The sequence below is a fragment of the Myotis lucifugus genome, unplaced genomic scaffold (assembly GCF_000147115.1).
Source record: "Myotis lucifugus unplaced genomic scaffold, Myoluc2.0 scaffold_66, whole genome shotgun sequence".
Classification (NCBI taxonomy): domain Eukaryota; kingdom Metazoa; phylum Chordata; class Mammalia; order Chiroptera; family Vespertilionidae; genus Myotis; species Myotis lucifugus.
The window spans coordinates 4181565-4208755 of record NW_005871114.1 but is presented as its reverse complement, the minus strand read 5'-3'; the positions used below and the strand labels follow the sequence as shown (position 1 = coordinate 4208755).

The 27191-nt window shown below is 49.7% G+C and overlaps 2 protein-coding genes across 2 annotated transcripts in view; one reads left to right on the top strand and one right to left on the bottom strand.

Annotated features, from left to right (window-relative positions):
* The first annotated feature begins 1912 nt into the window (after positions 1-1912).
* FFAR4 (free fatty acid receptor 4) lies at positions 1913-19640 on the top strand. The gene is made up of 3 exons (XM_006090020.3): positions 1913-2526; positions 9658-9786; positions 18517-19640. Exons 1-3 carry the CDS (start codon positions 1960-1962, stop codon positions 18904-18906), a joined length of 1086 nt encoding a protein of 361 aa, XP_006090082.1. The 5' UTR covers positions 1913-1959; the 3' UTR covers positions 18907-19640.
* Positions 19641-21235: 1595 nt separating this feature from the next.
* The window catches only part of RBP4 (retinol binding protein 4), a 7073-nt gene continuing 1117 nt past the window's right edge, over positions 21236-27191 (bottom strand). Inside the window, exons 4-5 of the mRNA XM_006090019.3 lie at positions 22880-23092; positions 21236-21539 (exon numbers count right to left, since the gene is read on the bottom strand). Coding sequence (XP_006090081.1) covers positions 21502-21539; positions 22880-23092 — 251 coding nt within the window. The 3' untranslated portion in view covers positions 21236-21501. The remainder of the gene's footprint in view (positions 21540-22879; positions 23093-27191) is intronic.

The window sequence follows — 27191 nt, the reverse complement described above, 5'->3', positions numbered from 1 at the left end:
CAAGAATAGTCAGTCCACTCCCTTTCTGTGACCCTGATTCTATTATAATCAAATAAATAATCTGATGATCAGAAAAATGTTATTTTTCCATTCATATTTATTGTTTACCCTGATGCCTACTAAGTTGTTAGGACATAAAGTCTTGTTAAGTCATTGGGAACCAGCTGCCTAACAAAAGGAGCTGTTGGTTATTTTTTTGGCCTAGGGGTGCCATGAAGGCGATGGAAAGGAGAAAGCTTGGGAACCTCTGCACTCACCCTTTTACCATTGGGAGAACCCTGGAGGGTAGTGATGGAGAAGTCCTAGCCCAGAGACCTCACCCTGGTTATCCACTCTGGGGAAACCTTTCTGTCCCCATGTCACTTCAGCCTGGGATAATGGAATTCTTTCTCTCTCTCTCTCTCTCTCTCTCTCTCTCTCTCTCTCTCTCTCCTCTCACACACACAGCTTTCCTTTCCCTCACACAAAACTATTGTCCTCTGACCCCAGTCAGGCAACGCCCCTTTCCATCTGAGTTCCCTTAATTCAATCTCTTGCCACTTTTCAACTGTGTCAGGAAGCAAACTGGTTATTTTACAACTTGAAGTTAGTCAAGCTTCAAGTGGAACATCTCCCACTGACATGCAAACTGCCCCTCAGGTCAGAGGTCACATTGTCAACTCGGACCCATGTGACACAGTAATAAGCAGACCCACAAACGCACCCCTCCCCTCAGAAAGCACTGAGACTGCCACACTGGACCCTTCGTAAATACACAGAGACACTCGCAAGACAGAAGGGCAAGTGGGAGAGGCCTGGCAGTGTGGCAAAGGGGAGAGGGGGTGATGGGGTGGGTGGTGAGGGAGTTGGCACTGTTAGGGCCACAAGTGCACTTTACACCCTCTAACTGCCTGACTTGCTATAACAAAACTAGATGGCATGGGCGTGGTGGGAATGTGCGGGGCAGAGGAGGGGACATGGCTTTTTATTACTAACCAGGGGCCTCCTTGGACAAGGCACTGCTTTCTGTGCCATAGTTTCCTCATCTCTGAGGGGTTTGATTTCTCCTTGCTTGTCAAACTGGGGTGCCTGCGGCACGTTCACAGCCTGTGTGTGCACCTGAGAGCACTGGGTTGTCCTTCTGGGGTGTCAAGTTTATTCAAGGTCACTCTTTTCCCTCGAAGGCATTTTATACCATTGCTCAGAATGCAAAATTTACGTGCATTTTCATTTCAGTAGCTAATAATTGATGACACTTCCCAGGCAATTACTGTGTGGTGAGTGCTGTGTTAATCTCTTTATATGATCCTCATAATTACCCAATCGGATGTCTTATTCTTCCCATTTTGTGGATTAAAAAACTGGGGCACAGAGAGATGAAACACCCCCCTCAGTCACACGTTATTAAGCAATGATAAAACAAACAATTCTCCCCCTATCACCTCCCTCCAAATCTGGATCCATTGCAAGGTGCTTTGGAATTTACCCCCTCAAACCCCTGCGGCTTCTTTGGTGAAGCCTGAACAGCGGAGGCCGAAATGACTTCCAAAGTCCTGCTCCGACCAACCGACACTCCTGGATCAATTTTAGCTAAATCGGTGGATGAAAGGCTTCAGCGCACCAGGTGCCACTGGAGTATGGGAGAGGCTGGAGAGGCCTCGGGGGGTTCTGAGGGTTCCCTAGGTGGGGTTTCTCAGCCCGTGGGGCGCTCCCAAACCTGCCGGTGGAAGTGAAATCCCTTTCTAGACGACCACCTTACGGCCCAGCGGGACGTTCCAGCCGCGGTGTGTTCCCAGCCCGGCACTTCCTCGTTCCCGCGCGCCCGGGCTCGGCTGCTACGCCCAGCGCCGCGCTCCTCGGTCGGGAGGGGGTCAGAGGGGAGGTGTCGCAACCGCCGCCCTCCCTCTTCCCAGCCTTGGCGCGCAGTCACCTCCCAGATGAGCGCGCTCGCAGACAGCTGCGGGCCGCCGGCCGCCGGGCATGTCCCTTGATTGCGCGCTGGCGGCGGGCACTGGGCCCCCGCGCATCCTGGAGCCGGACAACCGAACACGCTTCTCCTTCTTCTCCGAAGTCAAGGGCGACCACCGGCTGGTGCTGAGCGCCGTGGAGACCGTCGTGCTGGCGCTCATCTTTGCGGTGTCGCTGCTGGGCAACGTGGGTGCCTTGGTGCTGGTGGCGCGCCGACGGCGCCGCGGCACCACCGCCTGCCTGGTGCTCAACCTCTTCTGCGCCGACCTTCTCTTCACCAGCGCCATCCCGCTCGTGCTGGCCGTGCGCTGGACCGAGGCCTGGATGCTGGGCCCGGTCGCCTGCCATCTGCTCCTCTACGTGATGACCCTGAGCGGCAGCGTCACCATCCTCACGCTGGCGGCCGTCAGCCTGGAGCGCGTGGTGTGCATCGTGCGCCTGCAGCGCGGGGTGCGGGGCCCCGGCCCGAGGGCTCGGGCGGCGCTGCTCGCGCTCATCTGGGGCTACTCGGCGCTCGCCGCGCTGCCGCTCTGCGTCTTCTTCCACGTCCTCCCACAGCGGCTTCCGGGCTCCGAGCAGGTGAGCCGGGCAGCTGTCGGGGCGGGCGGGCGGGCGGGGATCCGACGGGAACGGTCGCCTGGGACGCAGGTGAACAGCAGCGAGAAGAGGCCATTGGCTGCGCTGAACCACTGTGTCCGACACCGTGCCCGGCGCTTTGGAGTTTATCCCTTAAATTTCACTGCAACCGCGCGATGTGGGTCCCGTAAACGCCCACCAAAATGCTGCAAGTGGGGTCCCCCAAATGCCTGTAACATGCACCGACTCTTCCTGGCAAAATTAATGAAATAACGGGGGCTTAACGGCCAGCAGACGGAACGTGGGGGATTCGGAGTGGTTAAGCGCATCCTCCTAAATTCTGCTCGCTCGCCGGGCGCGACAGTGCTCATCACACCTCCTCCACGGACGAGCTTGCTGGGGCACCTGCCCTCGGCGCGAGGAGGAGCTGGGGTCGCGCTCCGCAGGTTCCGTGCGAGCCGGGCACGGGCCCTGCTTGGAGGTGGGCAGGTGCGTGTGGATGGGCCGGGGAGAAAGGGACTTAGAGACCTAGAGACCCCAGAACCAATACGGCCTCTAGGGGGCGGGTTGTGGTTTCTCCTCCCGGAGCCTCAGTTTTTCCAACTGCAGGACGGAAGGATGAGACTAGCCCGCGGGAGCTTACCCTGGGAACCCCGGGTGATGGGTGGTTTCAGAATATCGTGGGCGCCCAGAATGTCCCGCAGGTCCCAGAGGCTGGGCCCATGAGCTTTATTCGGGGCGCCACGACCCCCAGTTGTCATGGGGATCGTGGAGGTGGGGTGGGTCCACTATCTAAAAACAGTTCCGCGGACCGCTCTTGACACTGGCTCTGTCCGCTCCAGTCCGCGCCCCAGAATCGCGGGCGCGGGTCTGTTTGCGTCGCTAGCCTGCTGGGCCCCGCAGGGTATGCGAGTCGCGATTCACTCTGGGACCCTGGACTTGAGCGCGGGCTGGGGAGGATAGTGGCCGCTGGTTCCGGCTGCTGTCCCCTGTGTGTGAGTCTTCCTGCGCCTTGCGAGGGCGGGCAGGGGAAGGACTCGGGTCTGTGCACCTTACCAAAAGGCGGCTCAGCCTCCCCAGGCTGCTGCGGCTGGGTTCTTCCCCCTCCTTCTTCCTCCAGAGGTCGCTTCCCACGAAAGCTCAGCCCTGGCCCGAGGAGGGAGGGAGGGCACCTGAGCCAGCCTGACACAAACCACAGCCCCAAAGAGAGGCGCGTGCAGTGGCCAGAGGGGTGGGAAGGTAGGGAGGCTGGGTTGGGAGGGGAGTGTGTGTGAGGAGAAGGCTTTGAGCCTTGGACCAATGCCTCCCTGGGTGTCTCTTCCTGAGCCTGGACACAGAGTTGGGCTTCTCTGGGGGTTCCCCTGACCTGTCTGTCACCCAGGCCTTTTGCTGGGGTGGGGGAGAAGTCTGCATCCTGTGTAAGCAGTATCTTTTTAACACAACCCTAAAAGTCCCTTTCCTAATAGTTGATGTCTTGCGTGGAATTCATTGTGGGGGTTTTGCTTGTTTGGTTTGTTTTGTGACCAACAGGAAGGAACTGTCTCAGGCCTGTGGCACTTGATGGAAGAATATGTGAGCCTGTGGCATGTCTCTTTAAGTGGGGCCAGAAAAGCTGGGATTAGCTGAGCTGGTGGGTGCCATTGGCATGGGGAGACCAAGGGCCCTAGCTTCATGGCAGCTGGTCCTCCTCTGCCCAGATACACTAAGAATCCAGGTGGCCACACAGTTGCTCTCAAGTAAGTGGAAGCCCAGGCCTCACCCCAGGCCAATTGGATCAGCTTGGAGCTGGGGTTCCACCATCAGTCTTTTGATTTTTTTTTTAAAGTAATTCCCTCACTGAGTTAGTGCTTCTGTATTTTTAACAGAACTTGAGGGATTTCTCCCCATTTTTTTTTTTTTTTACAGAAACAAATGGCAAATCAGGGAATTAAGGATAGAGCTTAAGGGGATCTTATGTTTCTAGATGTGTATCTTGTGCCTCTCTCTTTACAATTGTTTTAGGTACACGCCTACTTAACTGTCAAATAACAAAAAATGAGGCTCTTGTTGCCTCTAGGCCAAAAGCCCAGACTACAACTGCTTGCCGACATGGACACCGCAGTTGTCTTCTGTGTCTTTCCACTCTGTATTTTACCCCTGGGTTGGGGGGCGGGGGGGGCGGCACCTGGATGTGGTCAAAGTCCTCTGCATTCCGCTTCCAGAATGACTAGAATTCCGTGCAAGGCGCTCCCATGGAGATCTGTGTGGTGGTGGCCTTCCCTCCGTTCCCCTTGGGCAGGGCACACAGACCCCTCTGATTTTAATTCGAAAACACCTCCTTGGTCTTCAGAGCCTTAGGAGAGGGATTTGGGCAAAGCCACAGGGAAAGAATGGGTTCTCACAGCACCGCAGGAGATTGGAGGACAGGTGAGTTGGCTACAGGAGCCCTGTTCCCGGAAATTAGTAGAGGTGGGGGGAGGGAGCATGTAATGAGAATTCCACAGTCCTTTCCAGCTCTCCATCCTCTTTGTCTTTTCCCCTTTGTGTTATGCCTCCCCCCCCCCACCCACCCCCACCCTTGCACCTGCCAGTAAGCCAACAAACAGAAAAAACCCTCGTTCCTCCAAGGCTGTGCCCTGAGCGTGCAGGAAACAGCTCTTTTTATAGGTGAGCAAACAGGCCCAGTGGTTTAAGAAGTAAGTTAAAAAGAATGAGAAATGGGGGGACAAAAGGGAGTGTGGCCATTAAAAAAAGAGAGACAGAGAAGGATCTGGTCTAGACTGAACTAAGTCTCATATTAAAATCAGCAAAGGCTTGTTTTCTCAGTCCCCTACTGCCCATTCCTGGCTGTAGGTTTGGCTTGCCGCCTCCCACTTGGACATGAAATATGGAGGTTGTGGATGGGGGACATTTCCTACCCAAACCACAGGCGCAGAGAATGAACTAACTGACCCTGAGCACAGGCTGGCGCTCTGCCCTCAAGGAGCACTGGCCAGGGGGCTTTCTGCTTACCTGGACCTCCAACCCCCGAGCCCCACCAAATCAGAAACATGATTCCCTTTGTCCATCTGGGCAGTGGGTGCCCAGCAGTCCAGGGTAACCCAGCAGTTCAGGGTGACTTCCATGAAGGGAGCATGAAATAATGGACATTTCAGAAAATGCTGCACAATTTGGTGTGACGAATGTGGGCTTTGGAGTCAGATGTTGTGAATTTGAATCCTATCTCTGCCATTTAGGAGCTGTGTGACAGGGGCAAGCGAGTGGTCCTGACCTCTATACCTCGGCTTCCTCATTTGCAAAAGGGGCCTGATAACAGATTCTCACTTTCTAGGATTGTCATGGGAACTGATATTCAGTAAGTGGGCCAACATCTGGTACAGACACGGTTAAGCGCTCAAAACTTACCAGCTATTCTTAGTTTCCTTATCTGTGGTTAGAAATATTTTAAACAGTCTCTAAACAGTGTAATTCTTCTGATTGCTGTAAAATAATAGACTGCCATTTTAAGAGGGTGGACACATCCTAGTAACTTAGACATTTCAGCCAGGCCAGCTCAGCCTGTACCAACGGCATTCCTGCCCGTGTGTGCCGTGGCCCCGGTGGGGCGATGACCCTCGCTGGCAGCTGGGGAGGACTGTCCACCCTGGCCAGAATGTGCGGCCCATTTATTCTTCAAACATTTGCTGAGCACCCCTCCCCCTGCCTTCACCCTGGGTTTCATGCCCAAGACACTTTCAGCCTCTTCAAGGAAGTGCATTTTTTGAGCATGCAGATGGTCCCAGGCCCTGGCAGAATTCAGTCCCATGAGTAGGTGTTCTTGTGTTTATTTCCTGGAGGAAGAAATGCCTAAAGTCATAAAGCAGGTAAGAGATGGAACTGGAATTTAGCCAGGGTCAGTCTGTTCCTCCTGGTGTCATTTTCATGAGTTCATACTTCCTTAGCAGCCTTGGTCCCACTGCCCACCCTGCCCGGATTTAGTACGAGGCCAATAATGCCATCGTGTCTCTATTGAGTGTGGGTTTGGCTCAGGAAACAGTTTGCTTGCCGTTGTTAACATTAGAGGATGCTTTTAAGATAAAAGACAGTAAGTCTATCGTTTGCATTGGTATTTTCTGACTTTTCTGTTGGGAAGCTGATAGGAGAGGAGATGTGCAAGTAGGATTTGAAGTTCCTTAAAATGACCTTGAAGTCTTACATTTTCTGTTTGAAGAGGTGGGACAGGAAGGATGATTTATGAAGTGATCCCCAGGGTGTTCCAGAAGAGTCTTTAGAGCCCTAGCCAAGTAGCTTAGTTGGTTGAAGCATAGTCCTATATGCCATGGTTGCAGGTTCAATCTCCAGTCAGGGCACATACAAAAATCAACCAATGAATGCATAGATAAGTGGAACAACAAATTGATCTCTCTCTCAAAATCAATTTTAAAATACTTAAAAAAAACTATCAGAAGAATCATTACAGAAGCTGATAGGAAACAGCTGGAATCAGGTGGCATTTGCCTGTAGGTCAACCAGTGTGGGGAGAAGGCAGCATTTGAGCAGGGCCTGTGGAAAGATGTCCCTCTCCACAGGAGCAAGAATGATACCCAGCGGAGTGTGAAGATGAGAGGCCGGTAGCCAGACAAGGATGTGGGGGACTGAAGGAACATTGCAGGCACAGGAAATAGCCCATAGTCAGCAAGAGATTGTGCCAGGAGGGTTGGCAGGGGCCAGCTGGAGAAGGGCCAGGTCCACCCCTTCAGGGAGAGATGGCCTGGTCTGGGAGGGGTGGCCAGTTAGAATGAGATCTGTGGGTGGGTCAGATAGCTGCGAGTTGGAACTCCGAGGTTCCCTCTGAGCGGGGAGGCGGAAGGCAGAAGGCTAGTACTCAGGTTCCTGGCAGCTTGGGGAATGGCAGCTCCATGCGGAGTCAGTGACTGCAGGAGGTGGAAGCTTTTGGGAGTGGGAGGTGGGAGGCTTGACGTGCCTGTGAGGCATCCTGCAGAGATGTCCTCAGTAGTGGGGTGAGTCTGAGGTTCAGAAGAAGACTGGCTGAAAGGACTAGATTTCAGCAGCATCTGCAAAAAGAAGCCATGGAAATGAACGAGTGTGTTAGGGAGGGGTGGAGGTTGGGCTGGGGAGGAGGCAAGTCACATGTAACCACACGTGCCCGGTCTCCTGCCTTCATCCCTTCTGGTCCTGACACTGAGCTCCAGCTCCTCCATTCTCCGGAAACCCCATCCTTTCAGACACAGCTGACACAAACGTCCAGGATGCAGCTTTGTCCGGTGACTCCACTCTCCTGTCACCTGTAGATTGCTGGGCGCTTCCAGCTCAATGCCCTGCATTGAAGTTTCCGAGGGCCTCTCCCTCCCTGACTGCAGAGATCAAGCCCACGCTCACTGTGGCCTCACCGTGGCTCAGCCACCGTGGCTTGGGTCAGTAAGTGGTTGAACAAACGAATTAAAGGACACTTGTTGACTCAGCCAGCTTTACTTCTGTAGCTCAGTAACAAAGCAGGCCTAGCACTTTGGGTTTTCAAATTTCCTTTTTAAAATCAGGAGCCATTTCAAACACGCAGAGAATATTATAACGCTCCTGCCCCCACCTTTGAGATTTGATTCGCTGCCAAACTCCTGTGAGTCACAGCCTGGGAGAGAATACCTAGAATCAAAACGATTTACGTCAAATAGACTTTCCCATAGAAACACAATTATAACATCGAGTTAGAGCTGTGACTGCGGGCCTGGTGCTTGCTGATTTTTTCTTTTTTAAATTTTTTAAAATGAAATTAAACACCGCATTTAACCAAGGATGCCCTGGGGTGAGGTTCTTGTTTTCCCAGTTTTGCTCATTGTTAGGCACGTGGGGCTTTCTGCCCTGGTGACTTTCTGTGCCTGGCCCATCGTCCTTGTTTTGCTCATGTCTGACTGTCTACCACAGCCGGTCTTAGCTCTTTAGGGAAAATATATGATTCACCAGGACTACATCATTAGTGTTATATTATTTGAGGAGGACGTTTCTAAGCCTTAGTTTCCTCCTCTGTGTAATTCGAAAAATCGTATTAATACATCTCCATAAGGTTGTTGTGAACACCCAATGAGATAATGTACGTACAGTGTTACCTGGTGTGGACAAGTGCTTTGTTGATACTGACTAGGAGAAGAAGGGACTATTTGACAGTATTTTGAGCTTGACCACCTAATTATGATACATGTTGAGAAATGATAAAAACTTTGCCTTTGCCTAGTATAGCATTTAGTAAATATTGAATGAATGAATGGTGCTATGGATGATACTATTTCTTCTGGACAGTGGTTAAGATGCCTTGTCCATCAGAAATATATAATACGGTCCTTTTACACAAATATACTCTTCAAAACCTATGTCACGTGTTTGGAAGAGCAACTTGTTTCCTGAACAGTTTTGTTCCTATAGTGAAGCAGGCACAGGATATTTGTGTTTGGGAGGAGGGGTGGGTAGATGATAGATAGATAGATAGATAGATAGGACTCTTCATTGGCCTACTTATTCATCAGAGGACACTGTTGCAGCATCTCTTAACTATTCAGTAATGTCCCCGCTGTTTGGGGGTCTGTATTAATGCCAAATATTTGAATTCAACACAACACAGTGGCAGCAGCACGGTCACACCTGCAGGTTCTTTAGCCACATTCCAGTGGTCGCCACTGTGCTTGCGTCTTGCTCTGGGGCTGCCGTGTGCTCCTCTGGGGAGAGGCCCGCGGGACAGAACTCCCGAGTCTGGGCACCAGCATTGCCCTGGCGTCAGCCATGCCCTTCTCTGATGCAGATGACACTTGTAGACGTTTGCACAGCCTTTAAACCCTATGCCTTAATGTGGACCCTGTTGCCTTGAGCACAGGGCTTGGAGTCATGCCTGGGAACTAACTCTGGCTCTTACCAGCCTGTGACCCTGAGGCCCAGTTGCCTCCCCTGGAGAACGGGAATAATAATTATAGTTATTGTGAGGTCAGAGGCAAATGATTTGAAAGTGGGGTTGTGTGGGCCGTGGAAGGGATTCTGGGATTTCTTGTCAGTTGTGTGGTAGTATAACTGATACAACAGTGTTACAGTGCCAGGTAAACCCCCAACGGGAATGAGCTTAAGGCAAATAAGAAGCCAGCATTTAAATGGCCTTCTCTTCCTTCTTGTGACTAGGAAATTCTGATTTGCACACTGGTTTGGCCCAGCATTGCCGGAGAAATCTCCTGGGATGTGTCCTTCGTCACTCTGAACTTCTTGGTGCCAGGACTGCTCATTGTGATCAGCTACTCCAAAATTCTACAGGTACGTGTGCTTCCGGACCACAGCTGACCTTCACTCAGGTGGCGTCTTAGCATTTCTGGGTTAGAAGTTACCTTAGCCAGAAGTTACCAATTCTGGCTCACTGCTGAGATCTACGCCTCCTGCAAAAAGAAAAGTTATACCTTTATGATTATTTGTCACTAATCACTAAATACAAGTTTATTACAAAAAATTAAAGAAATATGGAAATGTGTAACATACAAACTAAAAATCTATGCTACCCCGGTTGTGAATTCATGGTATGTTTTTCCAAGTTATTTACATATAGACATAGTTTTATTCTATGTATGTGATAAACCATATAAAATGATCAAATATCAACTATTTTTCAGATTTGAGATACTGCTATCTGTTTCTTAACTTTCTTTTTTCGCTTAACACTCTATCATAACATCTTCCCATATCAGATCCTTTATCTCTGCCTCATTATTTTTAACGGCTTGATGATCTTCTGTGACATAATTTATTTTATGGGCTTTAGGACTGTGTCCTTGTTTCCCTACCACACACAGCAATGTAGTGAGAGAACACACGCTTTTAAAATGTTTTATTGATGCATAATCTACATACAGAAAAGCACACCCAGCATACACACCCAGCTCACCAACTGACCCCACTCCCGGAGCAGCTTCCAGAAACAGCACGACAGACAGCACCTTCCCCAGCTCCCACCACTCTCCTTCCACCCGCTGCCTCAGCCTCCAGCCCCGGAAATGTGCCTTTCCAAAGCCGCTGACACAGGCCATGGCCTCTGCCTTCGGAGCAAGCATGTAGGGGTGTAAAAAGACCTGCCAGCCTGTTTACATGTATGTGCTGGCCCAGGCCAATCATGTGTATGTGTGTTAGTGCCTGTTTGAGGTTTACTGCAAAGCCTTTGAATCATCTCAGAGGTTTACAGTTGTCAGATCTTGGTTTTACAGCATATTATGGGTCAACTGGCATACAGGGATATTGAAGTGGGGCCCTGTAGGTCCTGCTTGCTGTCTGGCCACTTTTTTTTATATTTTATTGATTTTTTACAGGAAGAGAGAGAGATAGAGAGTTAGAAACATCAGTGAGAGAGAAACATCGATCAGCTGCCTCCTGCACATCTCCTACTGGGGATGTGCCTGCAACCCAGGTACATGCCTTGATCGGAATCGAACCCGGGACCCTTCAGTCCGCAGGCCGACGCTCTATCCACTGAGCCAAACTGGTTTCGGCCTGTCTGGCCACTTTTATGGCTCTTTCTTTGTAGCTGAGATCTGTCACCTGTTTAGATGCTCAAAACCCAAAGCCAGCTGCACCTCCATCTGAGTCTGCTAATCCTGGGTCCCATGGTATCCCCTAGGCTCCCCCCCATCAGTGGACTTCTGACCCTCCTTCAAGTGACCCCTTCTGGGCTTTTCAAGGGCATGAGGTCAGTTCAGGCCTAGCGTTAAGGTCTGTAAGGTGCCTGCTACAGCGCCTACCATGTGTAAGTGCTATATGGTAAATGTTTGCTGTTACTGTTATGTTAAAAGAAGTGAGGGGATAAGGAAAAGAAATGTAAAATGTATAGAGATGTAGAAATAATTTTAAATTATTTTAAAAAATTATTTAACAAATATTTATGTAGTGTTTATAGTGTGTTAGGAACTAACTCATTCAATACTGCTAAGAATGACAGATGAGGAAACCAAGGTACAGAGAGGTTAAGTAACTTGCCCGAGGCCACACAGCTCATAAGCAGCTGTATCAAAATGCAAGGTCGCCTGGCTCCAGAGTTCCTTAGAAGTCAAGAGGACTCTGGTCTTCTCCTTTCACTCATGTCTCCTACTTCTCAGCTGCCAAGAGGGAGGACTGACTTATTCTAAGAAAAGGTTTCCTACTCACCCCTTCATTCCTTCATTGTTTTCTCAGGCAAGGGCCCACCTGAACATTCTAGGATATCCCAGGAGCCCTGATGAGTTGGGGGATATGTAAAGAAAGTGAGGGGATCTAATTATATCTTTGCCCCATCACTCAGGGCACCATTTCTCAACTGTGAGTCATGATAGATATTCTGTTTCATCCAGGAGCTGTCCTGGGGTCTGTGATAGGAAGGACTGAAGGCTGGCCTTGGGTTTATATGCAGAGTCTCAGAAAACTGATGAATTGGATAGGAGACACCTCCTTAAGGTTCTATGTGATCTGGCCCCTGCCTGCCCCTCTCACCTCATCTTCTCCCCTCTGTTGTGTCCATGTTGGCTGTGGGGCTATTCTTCACATGTGCCAGCACATTGCTGCCTCAGAGCCGTTGCATCTGCCACCTTCTCTCCTAGATCGCTCATCCCCAAATTCCTGCGTGGGCCATTCCTCCTCTTCATTTAGGTCTCCATTCAAAAGGCTGTCCCCCACAGAGACTCCCCATCGTTCTCCAATTCTCTTTATTTACTTCTTCTCAAAGCACTTACAACCCCAGTCATATTCCATTTATATGTCATCTGTCTTTCCCATTGGAATGCGAGCTCCATGAGGGCAGCCTTTGTTTGCTGTTATAGCCCCATGCTTAGAACAGGGGCCTGGCTCATCCACTGTTAGTGCTCAATAAACACTCACTGAGTGAGTAAGGCACTGGCAGGGCCAACAGGACCTTCTCCTCGTCGGCAGTGGGAAAGTCACTGGTTGCAGAGTCTGAAGACCCGGGTGCTAGTCCAAGCCTTATTTCTGTGTGACCTTAGGCAAGTCACTCCGTTTTCTCTGGAGCTAAATGGGCCCCAGTGGATTGTTTAGCACAACAAAATGAGAGCAGATAATGATAATGTTTTGAAAATCACAATGTTAATGCAAATATAAGACTTTTAAAAAATTACTTCTCGCTTACTAGCAAAACTGTTGCCCATTTTCCGGGAGGACTATAACATGTGTCCTCACTGTGCACCTGTGGGTTTGCCAGGCTGGTAACTTGGAAGCAGGTGAGTTGCCGCCAGGTGGATGGAGGGTCTGGGCAGGATACCTCTGAAGACATCCATACGCAGAGACACCGAACCAGCTCTTCTGCTGAGTTTTTCTGTCAAGAGTATAACTCAGTAAAGGCAATTGAATGTCAGTGTTAATTAGCCACATTCATAGAGACACAATTAGCAAATCACGTGAAGCCCTGGGACACAAAGCTACACCATGTACCCCTTTCTCGCCAGCCTTACCTTTCACCTGTCACTACTGACTGTAACTCAGGTTCCATCTCTAGGCCTGAGAAGTGCCCCTTACAGATCACCCTGATCTTTTATTCCTCTAAAGCAGGGCTCCCCCTAATGCACTCTCTAGAACTCCATGGGATGTTAGATATTAGGAAGGGTTCCATGATCAAACGAGTTTGGGAAATGCTAAGCTAATCAAAGTTACGTGGATTTCTTGGCTGCAGGACTTCTCAGTCTTTACTATGTGAATGTACATTGGGAACCTCCAGCACAGGGTCAGAGTAGGCAGCATGGCTGACAGCAGGACTCTATTCCCCACAGAGCACCTCTCTGGGCTGGCGCTCCACGCGTCTCCTTTGGGAAACTGCTCTAAAGGCCCCACCCTCATTGCTGGTTCTGCCCAGGTCAGGATTGAGAGCAGACGTCACCTGGGCTCTTCCCGTCTTATCTGCCCTCTGCCTGCCCTGCTTCCTTTTTACTCATGACTCAGCCAGGCTATACATCTTCAGTGGCTTTTTCCAGTCAACAGTTTCCCAGGGAAATAGTCTCCCAGCCACTCCCAAGTACCTTCGATCGGGCTGTCCATGTTAGCTGTTGGGGCTTGGTTTATATTGTCACCCAGCAACCATTGCCATGGCAAGGTGAGATGCTTCTACCCTTTGTTTGTATGTTTCTTGTTCCTCCTCCCCGTTCCCTACTACACACTAACGTGGAAGTGCAGGGAAGGCAGGGTGCCCTTGCTTTTTGCTATATATCCAGCACCTATAAGAGTGCTTGGCACATAGAAGGGGCTCAATAAATGTTCATTGCGTGGGAGTGAGTCTGTGGCTTAAAGCTGGAAAATGCTTTTCTATCTCAGAGCTTACCTGAGAAACAAAACGTTTCAGCTGAACGTGAAGGTGCTGGGAAGTGAACACGCCTGACCCTCATTCCCCAGCTCTGAGGCCTGTTTGCTATGGAAAGGGAGATGGGCCTTCTGGAAGGATGGAGGCTATTGTCTGATGATTCTAATTAGGAAGTTGCTGATTGACCAAGCAGCCCCCAAGGAGACCCAGCGCTCAGGGACCTGAGCCGTGTCGGTGGGGAGCAACCTCTCCCTGCACCCACCTGTCAGCACCATGGTCTGGGGGAGTGGCTAAGGGTCTGAGGTGGAGAGAAGGGTCCCTCACAGCCTTCAGATGAAGGCGGCAAGTCTCAAACAATTTATCAAGTGACTCCACGGTGTGGCTCAGTGGTTGAGCATTGACCTATGAACCAGGAGGTCACAGTTTGATTTCTGGTCAGGGCACATGCTCAGGTTTCAGGCTTGATCCCCAACGGGGGCGGTGCAGGAGGCAGCCAATCAATGATTCTCTCTCAGCATTGATGTTTCTCTCTCTCTCTCTTCCTCTCTGAAATCAATAAAAATATATATATATTTTTTAAAAGTGACTCCTCAAAGGTCTGGGAGAAAGTTCAAGTCTGTTGTCCCAGATCAGTAGTTCTCGTGCTTTAGTGGGGAGCTTATGAAAGTGTAGATTTCTAGGCTTTACTCAGACCCACAGAAGCTTAGTGTGTGAAAGCAGCCCAACCAGGTGCATTTTATCAAGTGCCAGGTGACTGATGCAGGTGGCTGTGGACCACATTCCCGGTGATGTCCTCTCTCCCTGCAGCAGTGCCCAGTGAAGAACTCCCCCCCACCCAGGTACACTCTCCCACTTGATCTCCAGGCTTTGTGCAAGTCACTTCACTGCTCAGAGCCTCGTCTCTTATTCCTAAATGGGGTAATGACAGAACGTACCCCATTGGCTTGTTTTAAGATTAAAGTTAATCCTCAGAAGTGAATTGAGCATTTAGTTTAAAAGCACATCAAGCATTCTGCCCAATGCCAGGGACACTGAAAGCCCTGGGTAGCAGTTGACTAGTCTTGTCATCTAATGTGGGGAAGAGAGAAGAGGAGGAGCCACATTTCATTATAATGGGCCCATTTTCCTCCTCACTCCCCAGAAGTTGCAGAAACTGCCCAGAAGGAAATAGTAGCAGCAGTCAGTTCTAAAAAAAGATGCAACCACGTAGCTACTTGGCTCATGAGTCAGTCCAATTTGTCTGTCTGTCTGCTCACAGTCATTGTCAGGCACAGAAGCCACAGGGCAGCCCGGCACCCAGGGAGCTGGGGTTCAGAGGCAAGAATGACGCTCCAACATCTGTCACTCAGTGTATGAGGCAGGTGCCATGTGACTGCCTGAAACAAAGCACCGCTGGTGCCGAGCAGATGAACTGGGAAGCCTTCCTTCTCAGAGCTCCTGGCATTGGAGCTTGGAGTTACAGGCTGGGCAGAGGCTTTCCACTGATGCAGACAGTACAGAGCGGGAAGGAACTAGTTTTAGAGCATGGGCTGGGTTTGAAGCCCAGCTCTGCAAGTGCTGGGTGCTGTTGGGCAAGTCGTTTAACCTCTTTTAGCCTTAGTTTCCTCATCTGTAAAATGGGGATCCTCAAAGTACATATGTCACAGAACTGCTGGGAGAATTTAAAGAGATAAACCAAGTGATATGTACAGGGCCTGGCACATAAGTGTTCAATAAAGATGAACCTTCATCACCACCATTCATTCCAAAAAATGTCTAAGACAGTACCAGGGACTTCATCCTTCTTGGCAGCCGATGTGGCAGCACGAGCGATGAGGCTGCTTTTGAATCATTCCTTCTGTGTCCACCAGGCTGCACATAGGACTAGAGTGACACCCCTACTCAGAGGTGGTGGCATTTCCCCTGCAGCCCTCCCACCTGCCAACCTGCCCAGCAGTTACTCTCCTAGGTCTGTTGGCCCAGGTAGTCTCAGCTTAAGCAGCTTTCACCTGCACACACATTCTAACTTGATTCTACGCAGCAGCTTCCAGACCTGGGTGTGCCAATGTGACCTCAGGCATGCGAGCCTGAGATGGTGGGTTATGTCTCCTGAGCAGCCCCACCCTGCGGAACAGGCAGAGGCGGGGAGGGCTGAAGAGGATGCAGCCCCTTTGGAGCCTTTTATGATGTGGCTCGTCTTTATCTCAACTAAGCTGGGTTTGCACAGATGGGGACTTTGACCAGGTATCAACAGTGGAGTAACCCTCAACAAGTTACTCGAATTGCCTGGGGTTCATGATCCTCAGCTCTGCAGCTGAAATAATGATAGTACCAATCTACAGAGCAAAGATGAAACGCGACAATTTATAAATATAAATGCATAGTACAGTGCCTGGCACACAGGGAGCCCTCCCCGAAGCCCAGCGAGCCTGATTCCCACTGTTCTTGAGGTTGGGATGTGGGTGTGGAAGAGAGGGCTCTGTTCACTCAGCATCTGCTGCCCTGGTCTCCGTCACCAAGAGGTGGACCTAAGCTACTGCACAGAAGCCACCAGCAATTGCATTTAATCATAAAATACACAGCTACTCTTTAATGAGCGAGTAACAGGTATTCCAAGGAGACTATTTTAAGCCATTGTGACCTTTTAGTTAAACTTGCCCAAACTGTGAATTACACTAATTGCTTTCAAATTGCTTCCCCTCTTGAGATTCCAGAATCTTAGTGGAATGGGCCTAGGAAGGCCTGCTAATGAGATTTGTGGCCATTAAGGTCTCCAGTCATGTAAGCACCCACTGTGTGGCTACAGCAGGACACGGGGCCAGACTAAGCAAATGGGAGTTAGCAAGGACCATGCATGTGACCAACACATTCTAAATTTGATCTCTTCCTTGGGGACAGAGGTCACAGGCTGGAACAAAGCATGTCAAACTAACATGTACAGTGCCCCATCGCATCCTATGCTAGCTATGCACCAGTTTGTCCCCTGTTCACCATAACAAACCTTTGTCCCTCTCACCCCCAAAACTCTGGGTACCATTAAAGCTGAATAAGTGATAGGGGACAGCGGGCCTTCTGCCCTCTGGCTGTGCTTAAAGGACAATTGGAATTAGGCATCAAGGCAGGATGCTGTATGTATCTCCAGGGCGGCCTGCACCTGAGCACTGGACTCTTCCAAGCCACCAGGGAGGCCAGACTCCTCTGCCCTCCGCCCCCCACCCCGAGTCTGCCCACCACCCCAGGCCTGGGAGACACACTTCACTACTCAAAGTGTGGCCCTCGGACCAGCAGCAGCAGCAGCAGCAGCAGCTGCACAGGAGCTCATGAGAAACGCCGAAGCTCAGCCCCACCCCAGACTCCTTCGGCATCGTCCTGTTTAAGTTTGTATCTTCAGCACATGTTGCTTTTGTGCAGTCAATACTTTGCTCTTTCAAAAAAAGAGACAGTAGGGAAGTTGTGTGTCTCAGTCTCTTTGGAATGTCATCACAAAATACCGCAGACTGTGTGGCTTATAAACAATAGAAATTGATTTCTCAGGGCTCTGGAGCCTGGAAGTGGGAAATCAGGGCGCCAGCATGGGGTCCTGGTGAGAGCCTCCCTCAGGCTGCAGACTGCCCACCTCGCACCGTGTCTTCCCACAGCAGCAGTGTCCAGGGAGCACTCTCGGGCCTCTTTTCTAATATTTTAATTCAAAATATTTTAAATTACAGTTGATATTGAGTATTAATTAATTTTTCAGGTGTGCAGCATAGTGGTTAGATATTTATATGACTTACCTAATGATCCCTCAGATAATCTTCCACCCACCTGGCACCTCCATGGTTATTACAATAACACTGTATTGACTACATCCCCATGACTATTCTATAACTGCCAATGAATGAAGATTAATCCCTTTATCTCTCTCTCTCTCTCTCTCTCTCTCTCTCTCTCTCTCTCTCCCTCTTAGTAGAATATTTCTAAGGAGTGCTCTCAGTTTATCAGAAGAGGAGAATTGATTCTTTATTTTATTTTATTTTTTTATTGATTTCAGAGAGGAAGGGGGAGATAGAAACATCAATGATGAGAATTATTGATCAGCTGCCTCCTGCACGCCCCCTACTGGGGATCGAGCCCACAACTCTGGCATGTGCCCTTGACCAGAATTGAACCTGGGACTCATCAGTCTGCGGGCAGATGCTCTATCCACGGAGCCAAACCGGCTAGGGCCCTTCATCTCTTCCTTAAGGGCACTAATCCCACTCAGCAGGGCTTCCTCCCTATGACCTAATCACCTCGCAAAGGCCCCACCTCCTAGTAGCATCACCTTGGAGGTTAGGTTTTAACAAATACATCTGGGAGAAGGACACACCCAGCCCAAAGCCCTGTGCTTCTGTTCTCACCTCCCTCTTCTACTCCATCCAACGCAGGCCTTTCACTTCCCCTCGTCCACTCTATCTACAAGTGGATGGTTTCCTGCCTTTTTTCTCAGGGGGCCACCCAGGCACCCCATTTCTTCAACGCACCTAAGGGTGGACCAACCTCACCTCAGGGTGGACCAACCTCTCCTAAGGGTGGACCAACCTCTCCTAAGGGAGGACCAACCTCTCCTAAGAATGGACCAACCTCTCCTAAGGGTGTGCTCTCCGCACAAAATAGTCCCAGTGCAGCGGGGGCAGCAGATTCCAACTCTGGCGCCCTGTGCTCCTCTTGACCCAGATCTCCCTGCTGTCACCTGCGGTGACTGTGGCTCCACTCTTGTGTCCCCGCAGATCACCAAGGCGTCGCGCCGGAGGCTGACGGTGAGCCTGGCGTATTCGGAGAGCCACCAGATCCGCGTGTCGCAGCAGGACTTCCGGCTCTTCCGCACCCTCTTCCTGCTCATGATCTCCTTCTTCATCATGTGGAGCCCCATCATCATCACCATCCTGCTCATCCTGATCCAGAACTTCAAGCAGGACCTGGTCATCTGGCCGTCACTCTTCTTCTGGGTGGTGGCCTTCACGTTCGCCAACGCGGCCCTGAACCCCATCCTCTACAACATGTCCCTGTTCAGGAACGAATGGAGGAAAATTTTCCGGGGCATCTTCTTCCCAGACAAGGGAGCCATGTTTACAGACACGTCTCTCAGGAGAAATGACCTGTCTATCATTTCCACATAATTAATTTCTCTCTAGAGGCAGAGTAGGTCACTCTGGTGAGCCACTGGTGTGTCTTCAAAGGGAGTGCATCTCCAGGACCCTCACACCAGGGTGCCCTGCTTTAGGAAGATGTAACCTATGCAAATACGTTCAGGGCACCAGTAAATTAAGGGGTGATCCTTCAGCAAAAGCATTGTATCCTTTATCAAAGGATTTGTTATGGGTTTCTTGAAATATGAACTTTTTCAGTGTGTTTGTCGTATGATTGAATGTAATAAATTTTTATTTATACCTGTTCAACAATCACATCTCCTGCATATAAAGCCACACCTTGCTGGCTTCTGAAGTGAATCTTGCAACTGGTCCCGGACTCAGATTTCTCTGAAGGGCCACAGCCGCTCTAGGTCCCTTCCCTGGACTCGCAAGGCCTCGGGATCGTTCATTAATGTCGATAATGCTTGAGGAATTTCCCACGAACAACCAAAGGTGATCTTTTAATTTATTTATAAGAAATGCTATGGACCCCTTTAGGAGATTCAGTGTCATGAAATCAGATATAGGATAACACCAATATTTGGAGGCTGGGGGGCGGAGGGGACGGCGCAGAATCATCGTAGGACATACTTTGGGAAGATGGAGCAAGCACAATTTATTGATGGACGGGATGTACAATGTGAGGGAAAGAGAGGATGCAAGGGTGACTTCTAGATTTGTAGCCTGACACTGGTTGGATAGTGGGCCAACCAACAACAAGGGGGGAAGCCTGGGGGTGGGAGAGCCAAGAATTTTATCTAAGGCTTGTGTAAGTGTGAAATCCAGTGAGATCCAAATGGAGAGTAGGTCGTTGGATGCCAGGTTGTGGAGTGTGGGCCTGAAGATGCAATGTGGCGAGTCATCAGATCGTGTTTATGGGCCTAAGCTTTTAGGAATTATTCCTGGGAGAGAAGAGAAAGAAGAAACCAGAGCCAAACAGAACCATGGGACATGCCATCACATGGAAGCTGGGCCCACGCCTGGAATGCGCAGTAGCTTGGGGCCTGGTACATAGTAGGTGCTCAACACGGCTTTGTTGTCAAGTACATCAGCAGCAGTAGTTCCATTGCTTGTGGAGTTTCTTGAATAGCTTCTTCTGAAGTAGGACTTATGGTGCTTGAGGACAAGAGGACAGGGATTTTCTGTTCATCTTTAGCTAATAGACTTGATGAATTAAAACTATTTTGAAGTGATGTGTGGCTATCTTATGGGTCTCTGGGTTGTCAAACTGAGGCTGAAGGGCCTGGCTCTGACAATCTGCTGCTGTGTGTGATGACAGGTAGGCCTTTCCCATACATGGTCACCTGTTTCCTCCTTCCTTGGTGGGAGGACAAGCACACTGGGGTGGGGGACCCAGGAGCCTCCCATGGGCCCTTGATATGCCAGCACCCAGGCAGAGATCTCTGCACACAGGGGCAAGAGGTGTCCTTCCCCACCTGACACATTTCATAGCTGTCAGCCGGGCCTGGCCAGTGTTTGCACAGCTCCCATGTGCTCTAATTGAATCCTCACTGCATCCCATCAGGCAGATACTGTTTCCCCATATTTCACAAGAGAAAAGTGAGGCTCAGAAAAGCCATGTAACCAGCTCAACTCACACAGCGACTATGTCAGAACTGGACTTGGACTTAAAGACTCTGGCACCAAAGCCTCCTGGGAGCTCCTGGGAAACTGGGGCAAATGGCTTTGCAGCAATTGAACAGTGATGTTCACAAGTACTGCTGATGGTGTGGGGTCCTGGTGCTCACCGCCACCCACCATGCCCTTTCCTGCTGCTCCAAGTCCAGGTAGGGAGCACTGGGAGCTTCCCCCAGACCTGGCTTCCAAGGGCCCCATGTTCCAATTCCCTCAGGGAAGCCCAGGGCCTCTTCTCCTCAACATTTTGGCCGCATCTGAAATAAGAAGTGAATTAAGTGCTAGAAACAGGGGAGGGCTGGGATGTTTGCCAGAGCTGACCCAGACCCATGCCTCTCACACACACCCAGGTGAGCCGGCCATGCTGCCCCTTCCCTGGCCCTGGGCTGCCCGGGGCTTTAGGCTCACGGGCCTGGCCTGGCCCACACTCACTCACCTGCTGGTTTAGCCTCGGTGCCTTGGCCAGGCTGGCAGCTAGGGCCTTCCTGGGTTAATGGAGAACACCCTTTGCAGGAAGTTGGGAGAAGCCACTGTCACTAATGGAGATCAGGCACCAGAATAGGCCAAGATCATAAAGAACCAGGGAGGCAAGAACACCTCCAGGGGTATAGAAGCGCACCCTACCCAACCATCTGCAGGACTTCTCACTTCGACAACACGTGGACACAAATGAACACCCACATCATAGGAAACAGGAGACTACGTTTTAATAATTCAAAGTCTGGAATCCTAAGCCTCAAACGATTCCCTAGAAAACCCCAGAAAAAAACATACACCTGACTGCAAATGGATTCACTTGTTCCCACGTGTATTTTTATGTGTCCTGAAGGTTTTATGTGTCCTGAGGAAGAGGGGAGGAGAGAGGGCCAGACTAAACTACGATAAATAGAGTTGAAGGCTGAGCGAAAGTGGGACGTTTTCAAACGAAACTTGACCTCCTTGATGTTGCTACAAAAGGTTTCTTTCTGATTTGCCATCACAGTAACCTGAAATATAGAAAACAAAGTCATCAGCGACAGAAAGATGGACCCAGTGCGTAAGGCAGATTACGAATTCTGGACCCATTCTTGTAAGGTTACAGCAGGATGGGGCTGTAATTCATAATCAGCTTCAAGAATTTTTCTGCAACCCTTTGAATTTATTTGGGGCAATGGGATCTGCTGTATGAAATACTGTTCTTTTTATTTGTCTTAAATTTGCCTCACTGCGTTTCAAAGGGTGGGGGGGGGTGCATCCTCCTTTTCAGAAAGTGTGCCTGATCGCAGCCACCCCACCAGTAATTTTATAGAAAGTTCCCCATGTCCTGTGCCATGTATCACCAGGTGGTGCCACAAGGGGCTTCAGTGCCAAAACAAAACAAAAACACAACATTTTGGTTTGCATCCAACCCAGCTTCTTACTATACAGATCTTGGGCAACTTTTGTAATCTTTCTCAGCCTCTATTTTCTCATCAGATAGATGAGATATAGGCAAAGGGTTTGGCCTGGAGTCTGCCCATGCTGAAATCCTTGCCTGACCACCCCAGGGTGAAACATCAAAATCTTACTGATTTATGTTTTTGCTCTGGGTTCATATTGTTTTGGTGTAGTTTTGCTCAGCTAGTTAGGAGACCGACCGAAAAGTTCAGTTTTGTTCTCTTTTTCCTACATTTTAACATTGCCATAGTTTCCCAGGGGAGTGAGTGTAAAATTCAAGTAGACAGCACTCTTTCCTCTAGAATGTTCCTGGTTTTCAGATCAATATCAGATGAGGATAGAATCTATATAAAGACCCAATTGTCATTCCAGGGAATATCCAAAAATATAAGTGAGGAAGATCAGTCAGTCAATTTGGTTTCATGGTAGAGAAAGAGCATTTGTTGAAATCATTTTGAACTTGCTGTGATCATGTCTCTAAGTTTTTACACCAATGGCCACATTTGCAGCCCAACTCTTCACTGGGGCCACTGAATCCCCAAATAATATTAATTCAGTCAAAATGGGTTTTGGGGGCAGAGCATCCAGGGGCAAAATCCTGTGACTACCGACTGGGCTAAATTGGCAGAAAAAAAGGAAGAGTCCCCTGCAGTTTTACTTAAGTGAAAATGCCAGGTTTTTGAAAAAAGGCGTTTGTCCACTCCTTCCGCATCAGCCCCATGATGAGGCCACTGAAACATCTGATCGAGAAGAGCCAAGACTTGGGCTCCCAGGGGCTCCTAAGGCTCCCTGTTTTCTCATGCAGGCAGATGAAACACATCCCACCGGCAGGTGGGCACAAACTCCCTGCCCACCGACCCCTCAGGGAGAGCTGGCTGCTGCCCGGGCTCCTGCCCACCAGCCCACTCACCATTGTGCATAATCAGCCTATACTGCCTGCCCAGACACAGCTCCTCCTGCCTCCGCCTCACGACCTTCTGCACTTCCGGAGGCAGGCCGTAGGGGTTACGGGCAAACACGAAGGAGTAGCTGTCAGCACAGGTTCCGTCCAAGTTCAGGAGGCGGCAGGAGTACTGCACTGCATAGGTGTCGTAGTCCGTGTCGATGATCCAATGGTCATCGTCTGCAAGCCAGAAACAGAGCCAATGCCCCGCGCTCAGCCAGCTCAGCCCGCAAGGAAACTCCCCAAACTGAGAAGCCAGCGACTTCCTGAAACTGGTTTCATTGTGTTAGGAGCAGAAGACCCCAGAGAATCCCGACAGCTTTTGTAAGTCTGGGAATGTTGTTCTCGTTTATAGATAAAAAGTTCGAGTTGGGGGAACCTCATTCACTTCAATGATTATCTCTCACCCTGATGACAAATGTGATAGCATCTTTTTAAAGAACTGAGCATGTGGGCCCATCAAAACCATGGAATAGATCTTCCTCCTGTGTCTTCTCCATCAATCCCCCAACAGCTATGCCTTAGGGCTGATGTCTGATGGCCACCAACTTATGTTATCTCAACATCTGGATATATCTCTTGAGATGGTCTCTATCAGCTAGCTCCCAGTCATTTCAGTAACCACGCTGCCCTCCTGCCTCTCAGTCACGGGAGGAGGCCACTCTGATGGCCTGGTTCATGGCTTTTCTGGCTCCATCCTAATTCCTGTCTAGTAACCCTGCCCATTTTTCCTAGCAGGCAAAGGAGTAGTTTTTGCTTTGGGGGTGGGTGGGTGGGGGAAGGGCACATGATGCCTACCATCTATCATCAGGTATTCTTTTTAGAGCTTGTACTTGTCAGAACTCCTCTGATAGAGGGAGAGTTAATTCAATGAAAAATTTAGATATTTATTCCTAAGACTGGGGTGTAAGCCACGAATAAGTGTACATGAAGGTGGGGAAATGCCAATGCCAACAAAGGCAGGATGGGAAATAAGGATGTATGTGAAGAATCTGCCATGGAGAAACAATACCCAGGTTTATCTAAATACCTTATATATGGTAAAAAAAAAAAAAAAAAAAAAAAAAAAAAAGTGCCACATCTCTACTTAATTTAACATTCTCATTGACATCTAACCATGAATAGGGCTTTCTGAGCACTTAGTCATGTCAGTCATTGTGTAGACACTTTCCCTTTCCCCCCCAGTTACTTTTTACATGAACCAAAAAGTGCACACTATCACCCCCATTTTATAGATGAGGAAAGTGGGCACGGAGAAACTAAATAATTCACCCAGGATCCCAAAGAGCAGGACAGAACTGGGTTTCAATCGGACTCTGGGGCCCACTTGTGTAAACTCTACACCACGTTGTCTCCAGGCAACAAGTAAATTAGGGGCAGAGGAAACAAGAAACAAAGAGGCTTTGCATCTCTGTCTCATGTGGGTCATGAAACAAGTGATCATCTCTGCCCGTGTCATGCTCCGCACTGGAGGCTGCAGCGGGTCTTGGGTCCCCCAGCATTCGAGGCTGTGAGGGAGACGGCTAACACTGCCTTACGTCACCTCCGGCTGTGCCTCTTGGCTTTGAGAATGCCAGCCAGTAGGAGTTCAGCCCCAGCCCAGGCCCTGCAGGAGGGCTTCATAGCAGGGGGTGGTGGAGGCCCCTCTTCAGCTCACTCCAGGTCCCCCAGGAAGAAAGAGCCACCCCTGCACCTCCCAGGTTTAACCGTGGAGAGAGTGTCAGAGGCCAGGTGGGGGTGCGCAGACACATGACTGCTCAGGGGTGGCCTTGCAGTTATTCAGCAGGTGGGCCAGGAACAGAAGCCAAGGGGCCGCCTGCTGGGCCCCACCCTAACCACCAGCTCCCCTCACAGGCTCTGGGCAGAGTCCGCCTTCTCTCCAAATGAAATCATTTCTTCCCTGGTTATGGGCCTCACTGTGTCTGTCAGTCACAGGCAGCCCAGCAGCCTACCCCTCAGACACAAAAGTACTGTGTGCTTTGAAATATGACCCGGATTCATGATCCAGGCAGCTATTAGCTCAGCAAATCTGCAGCTTAATTTTTCCCCAGAGTTGTTGCCAGAATGGGAATTCTAACATAGGAACTAAGTAACTTTCAAAGCTCAGCTTTAGGAAAATTGGCTACCTTCTTGACTTTTATAAAAGGCCTAAGCTGGCTAGGTGTTATGTCCAGGCTCTTTTTTTGGCTAACTAGTGCAGAGATGAAGAATTTAAACTCTAACAATCTTTACTTGACTCTCCCTCCTACAACAAGAAATGAACTGTCTGAGCCATCCTAGAAAGAGTGAGCTCACGTCTCCCACCTCTTCACTGCCAGCTGCTCGGGTGGGTCCCTCTGCAGAGCCAGACGCCCCAGACATTTCTGGATGGCAGCTATCCGCACACAGCGGAGCCAGGGAGAGTAGAGACAGTAGCCATATGGAGGCCTCTGTGTCTACACAGATGGGATCAGAGGTTTTGATTACCAGTCCCAAATCCAAACAAAAACCCACTCAGTTAGAGGGAGCCACTCTGGCTTCTGTGGTGGGCCTAGAATGTGTCCCTCCAGCTCCCTACGCCTGTGTCTTGCAGTCTCCTAAAGTGATGAAAAGGTCCCTGCAGTTCTCAGGTCTAACTGTCCAGGTGGGCCAGCCGGACGGTGGTGTGATGCTAGTTCTGACTCATCACCTGAAAAACCCAGCAGGCCTTGTCAAAGAGGAGTCTGAGGCCTGGGGACCCCAGTGATTAGCTGTGTGGCCCTAGGCTAGCCACCTCTCTAACGTGGGCTTTCTCTAATTTGTTCATTGGAAAATGAGAGTATTGAACCCGATGCTCTTTGTGGATCCTATCATCCCGGACCCAGACTATCAAGCTATTATTTCATGACTGGGGAGAGCTAAGCAGTAATAATATACACGGAGAGAGAACGCATGTCTGAGGCACTGTTCTAAGTGCTTTCTGCACAGTTAACTCATGGCCTCCCCATAAGACAACACCATGAGGCAGGTGCTATGATCACCTCCTTGTACAGGTGAGGAAACCGAGGCACAGAGAAGATAAGGAACATATCTAAGGTCCCACAAAGTAGGATTTGAACTTGGGCAATCTAACTTTAACTGCGCGCTTAACCACTACACTGCACAGCTTCTTTTCTGAAAAATCCCTGAGAAGGAATTTATCCTTACACCTTCCATAGTTATCTCAATATCATAGCAATCACTTTCAAGAATTCAATACTTTTTCTCTAAATGAAATCATAGATAGAACCGCAATCTACAAGAGGTAAGGGCAGAACTAATCTGGTTAGTTCTCAAGGGGGAGGAGGAGGCAAGAGGCAAAACCCTACTTGCTCATGGGGTCTTCTCTACCCTGCCCAAATGCAGTACCAATAGGATCCTAGTCCTTCAAAGAGTGCATCTCAAAATGCCACTGAGAATTATGTTTATGCTTTTTAGAAAGTAATCTTGTACCCCCGGTATTGACTTTTGTAACGCATTATCAGAAAAGTATATATTTCATGCTATGTGATTCACTTTTGAAAGTTTTGCTTCATTGTTTGTAATAATTATGATTACTTCTAAGGATAAGAGCTTTTTACCCCTTGTAAGATAACAACGCCATCTGTACAGTGTAAATCAGAGCTGAAGCTACATTAGATAAAACATGCGCTTTCATCTAATATACAATTTAGAGGAAGTCAAGGTGTATGTGCCGTGTGTAGAGTGATGGGCCACGTAAAGAATGCTTCTGCCCTGGACGACCAGCTAAGAGAGTCCCCCTGAACAGCCCCCTGTGGCCTATCCCACAGGAGAGACCGATGCTTTGTAAAAGCTGGTCTGTAAATTAGGAGTCCCTGCTGTTCAGGGCCACCTAATCCTGGCCCAGGAGCTGGAACCCCCGGCTCTGACACTGACTCTCACAAACTTGTATGACCGTGAGCAAAGTACTTCGTTCTCTTGGCCTCGGTTTACTCATCTGTTTATTGAAACCTTTGTAGGGTTAACTGTCTCTAAGATCCCATGACACCCACCGCCCCCTCCCCCCCCGGCTTGCACAATTCCCTAAGTACCAAGTAGATTACAGGTTTGACATTTAGGAGAAAAAGGCGGTGGGAGGGGGGAGGTAGAAAGAGCCTACAGATGGTGTGTTCTCATGATCGGGGCAAGTTTTAGGATGCTCTTCTGAGAGTCCTCCATACTCTCTCCTCTCCGCACCTGAGTTTTGGTGCTTGGGAGAAAAGGGAAGAGGGCATTGCCAACAAGGGCACTGTGCCTGGCTCAGAATCTCTGCATCATGAGA

Bases quoted from the DNA above. Each gene is read 5' to 3' on its own strand.
- FFAR4 (XM_006090020.3), top strand. From the start codon at position 1,960: ATGTCCCTTGATTGCGCGCTGGCGGCGGGCACTGGGCCCCCGCGCATC. The intron at 2,527-9,657 runs GTGAGCCGGGCA...TCTTGTGACTAG, and splicing joins GGCTTCCGGGCTCCGAGCAG to GAAATTCTGATTTGCACACT. The intron at 9,787-18,516 runs GTACGTGTGCTT...GTGTCCCCGCAG, and splicing joins GCTACTCCAAAATTCTACAG to ATCACCAAGGCGTCGCGCCG.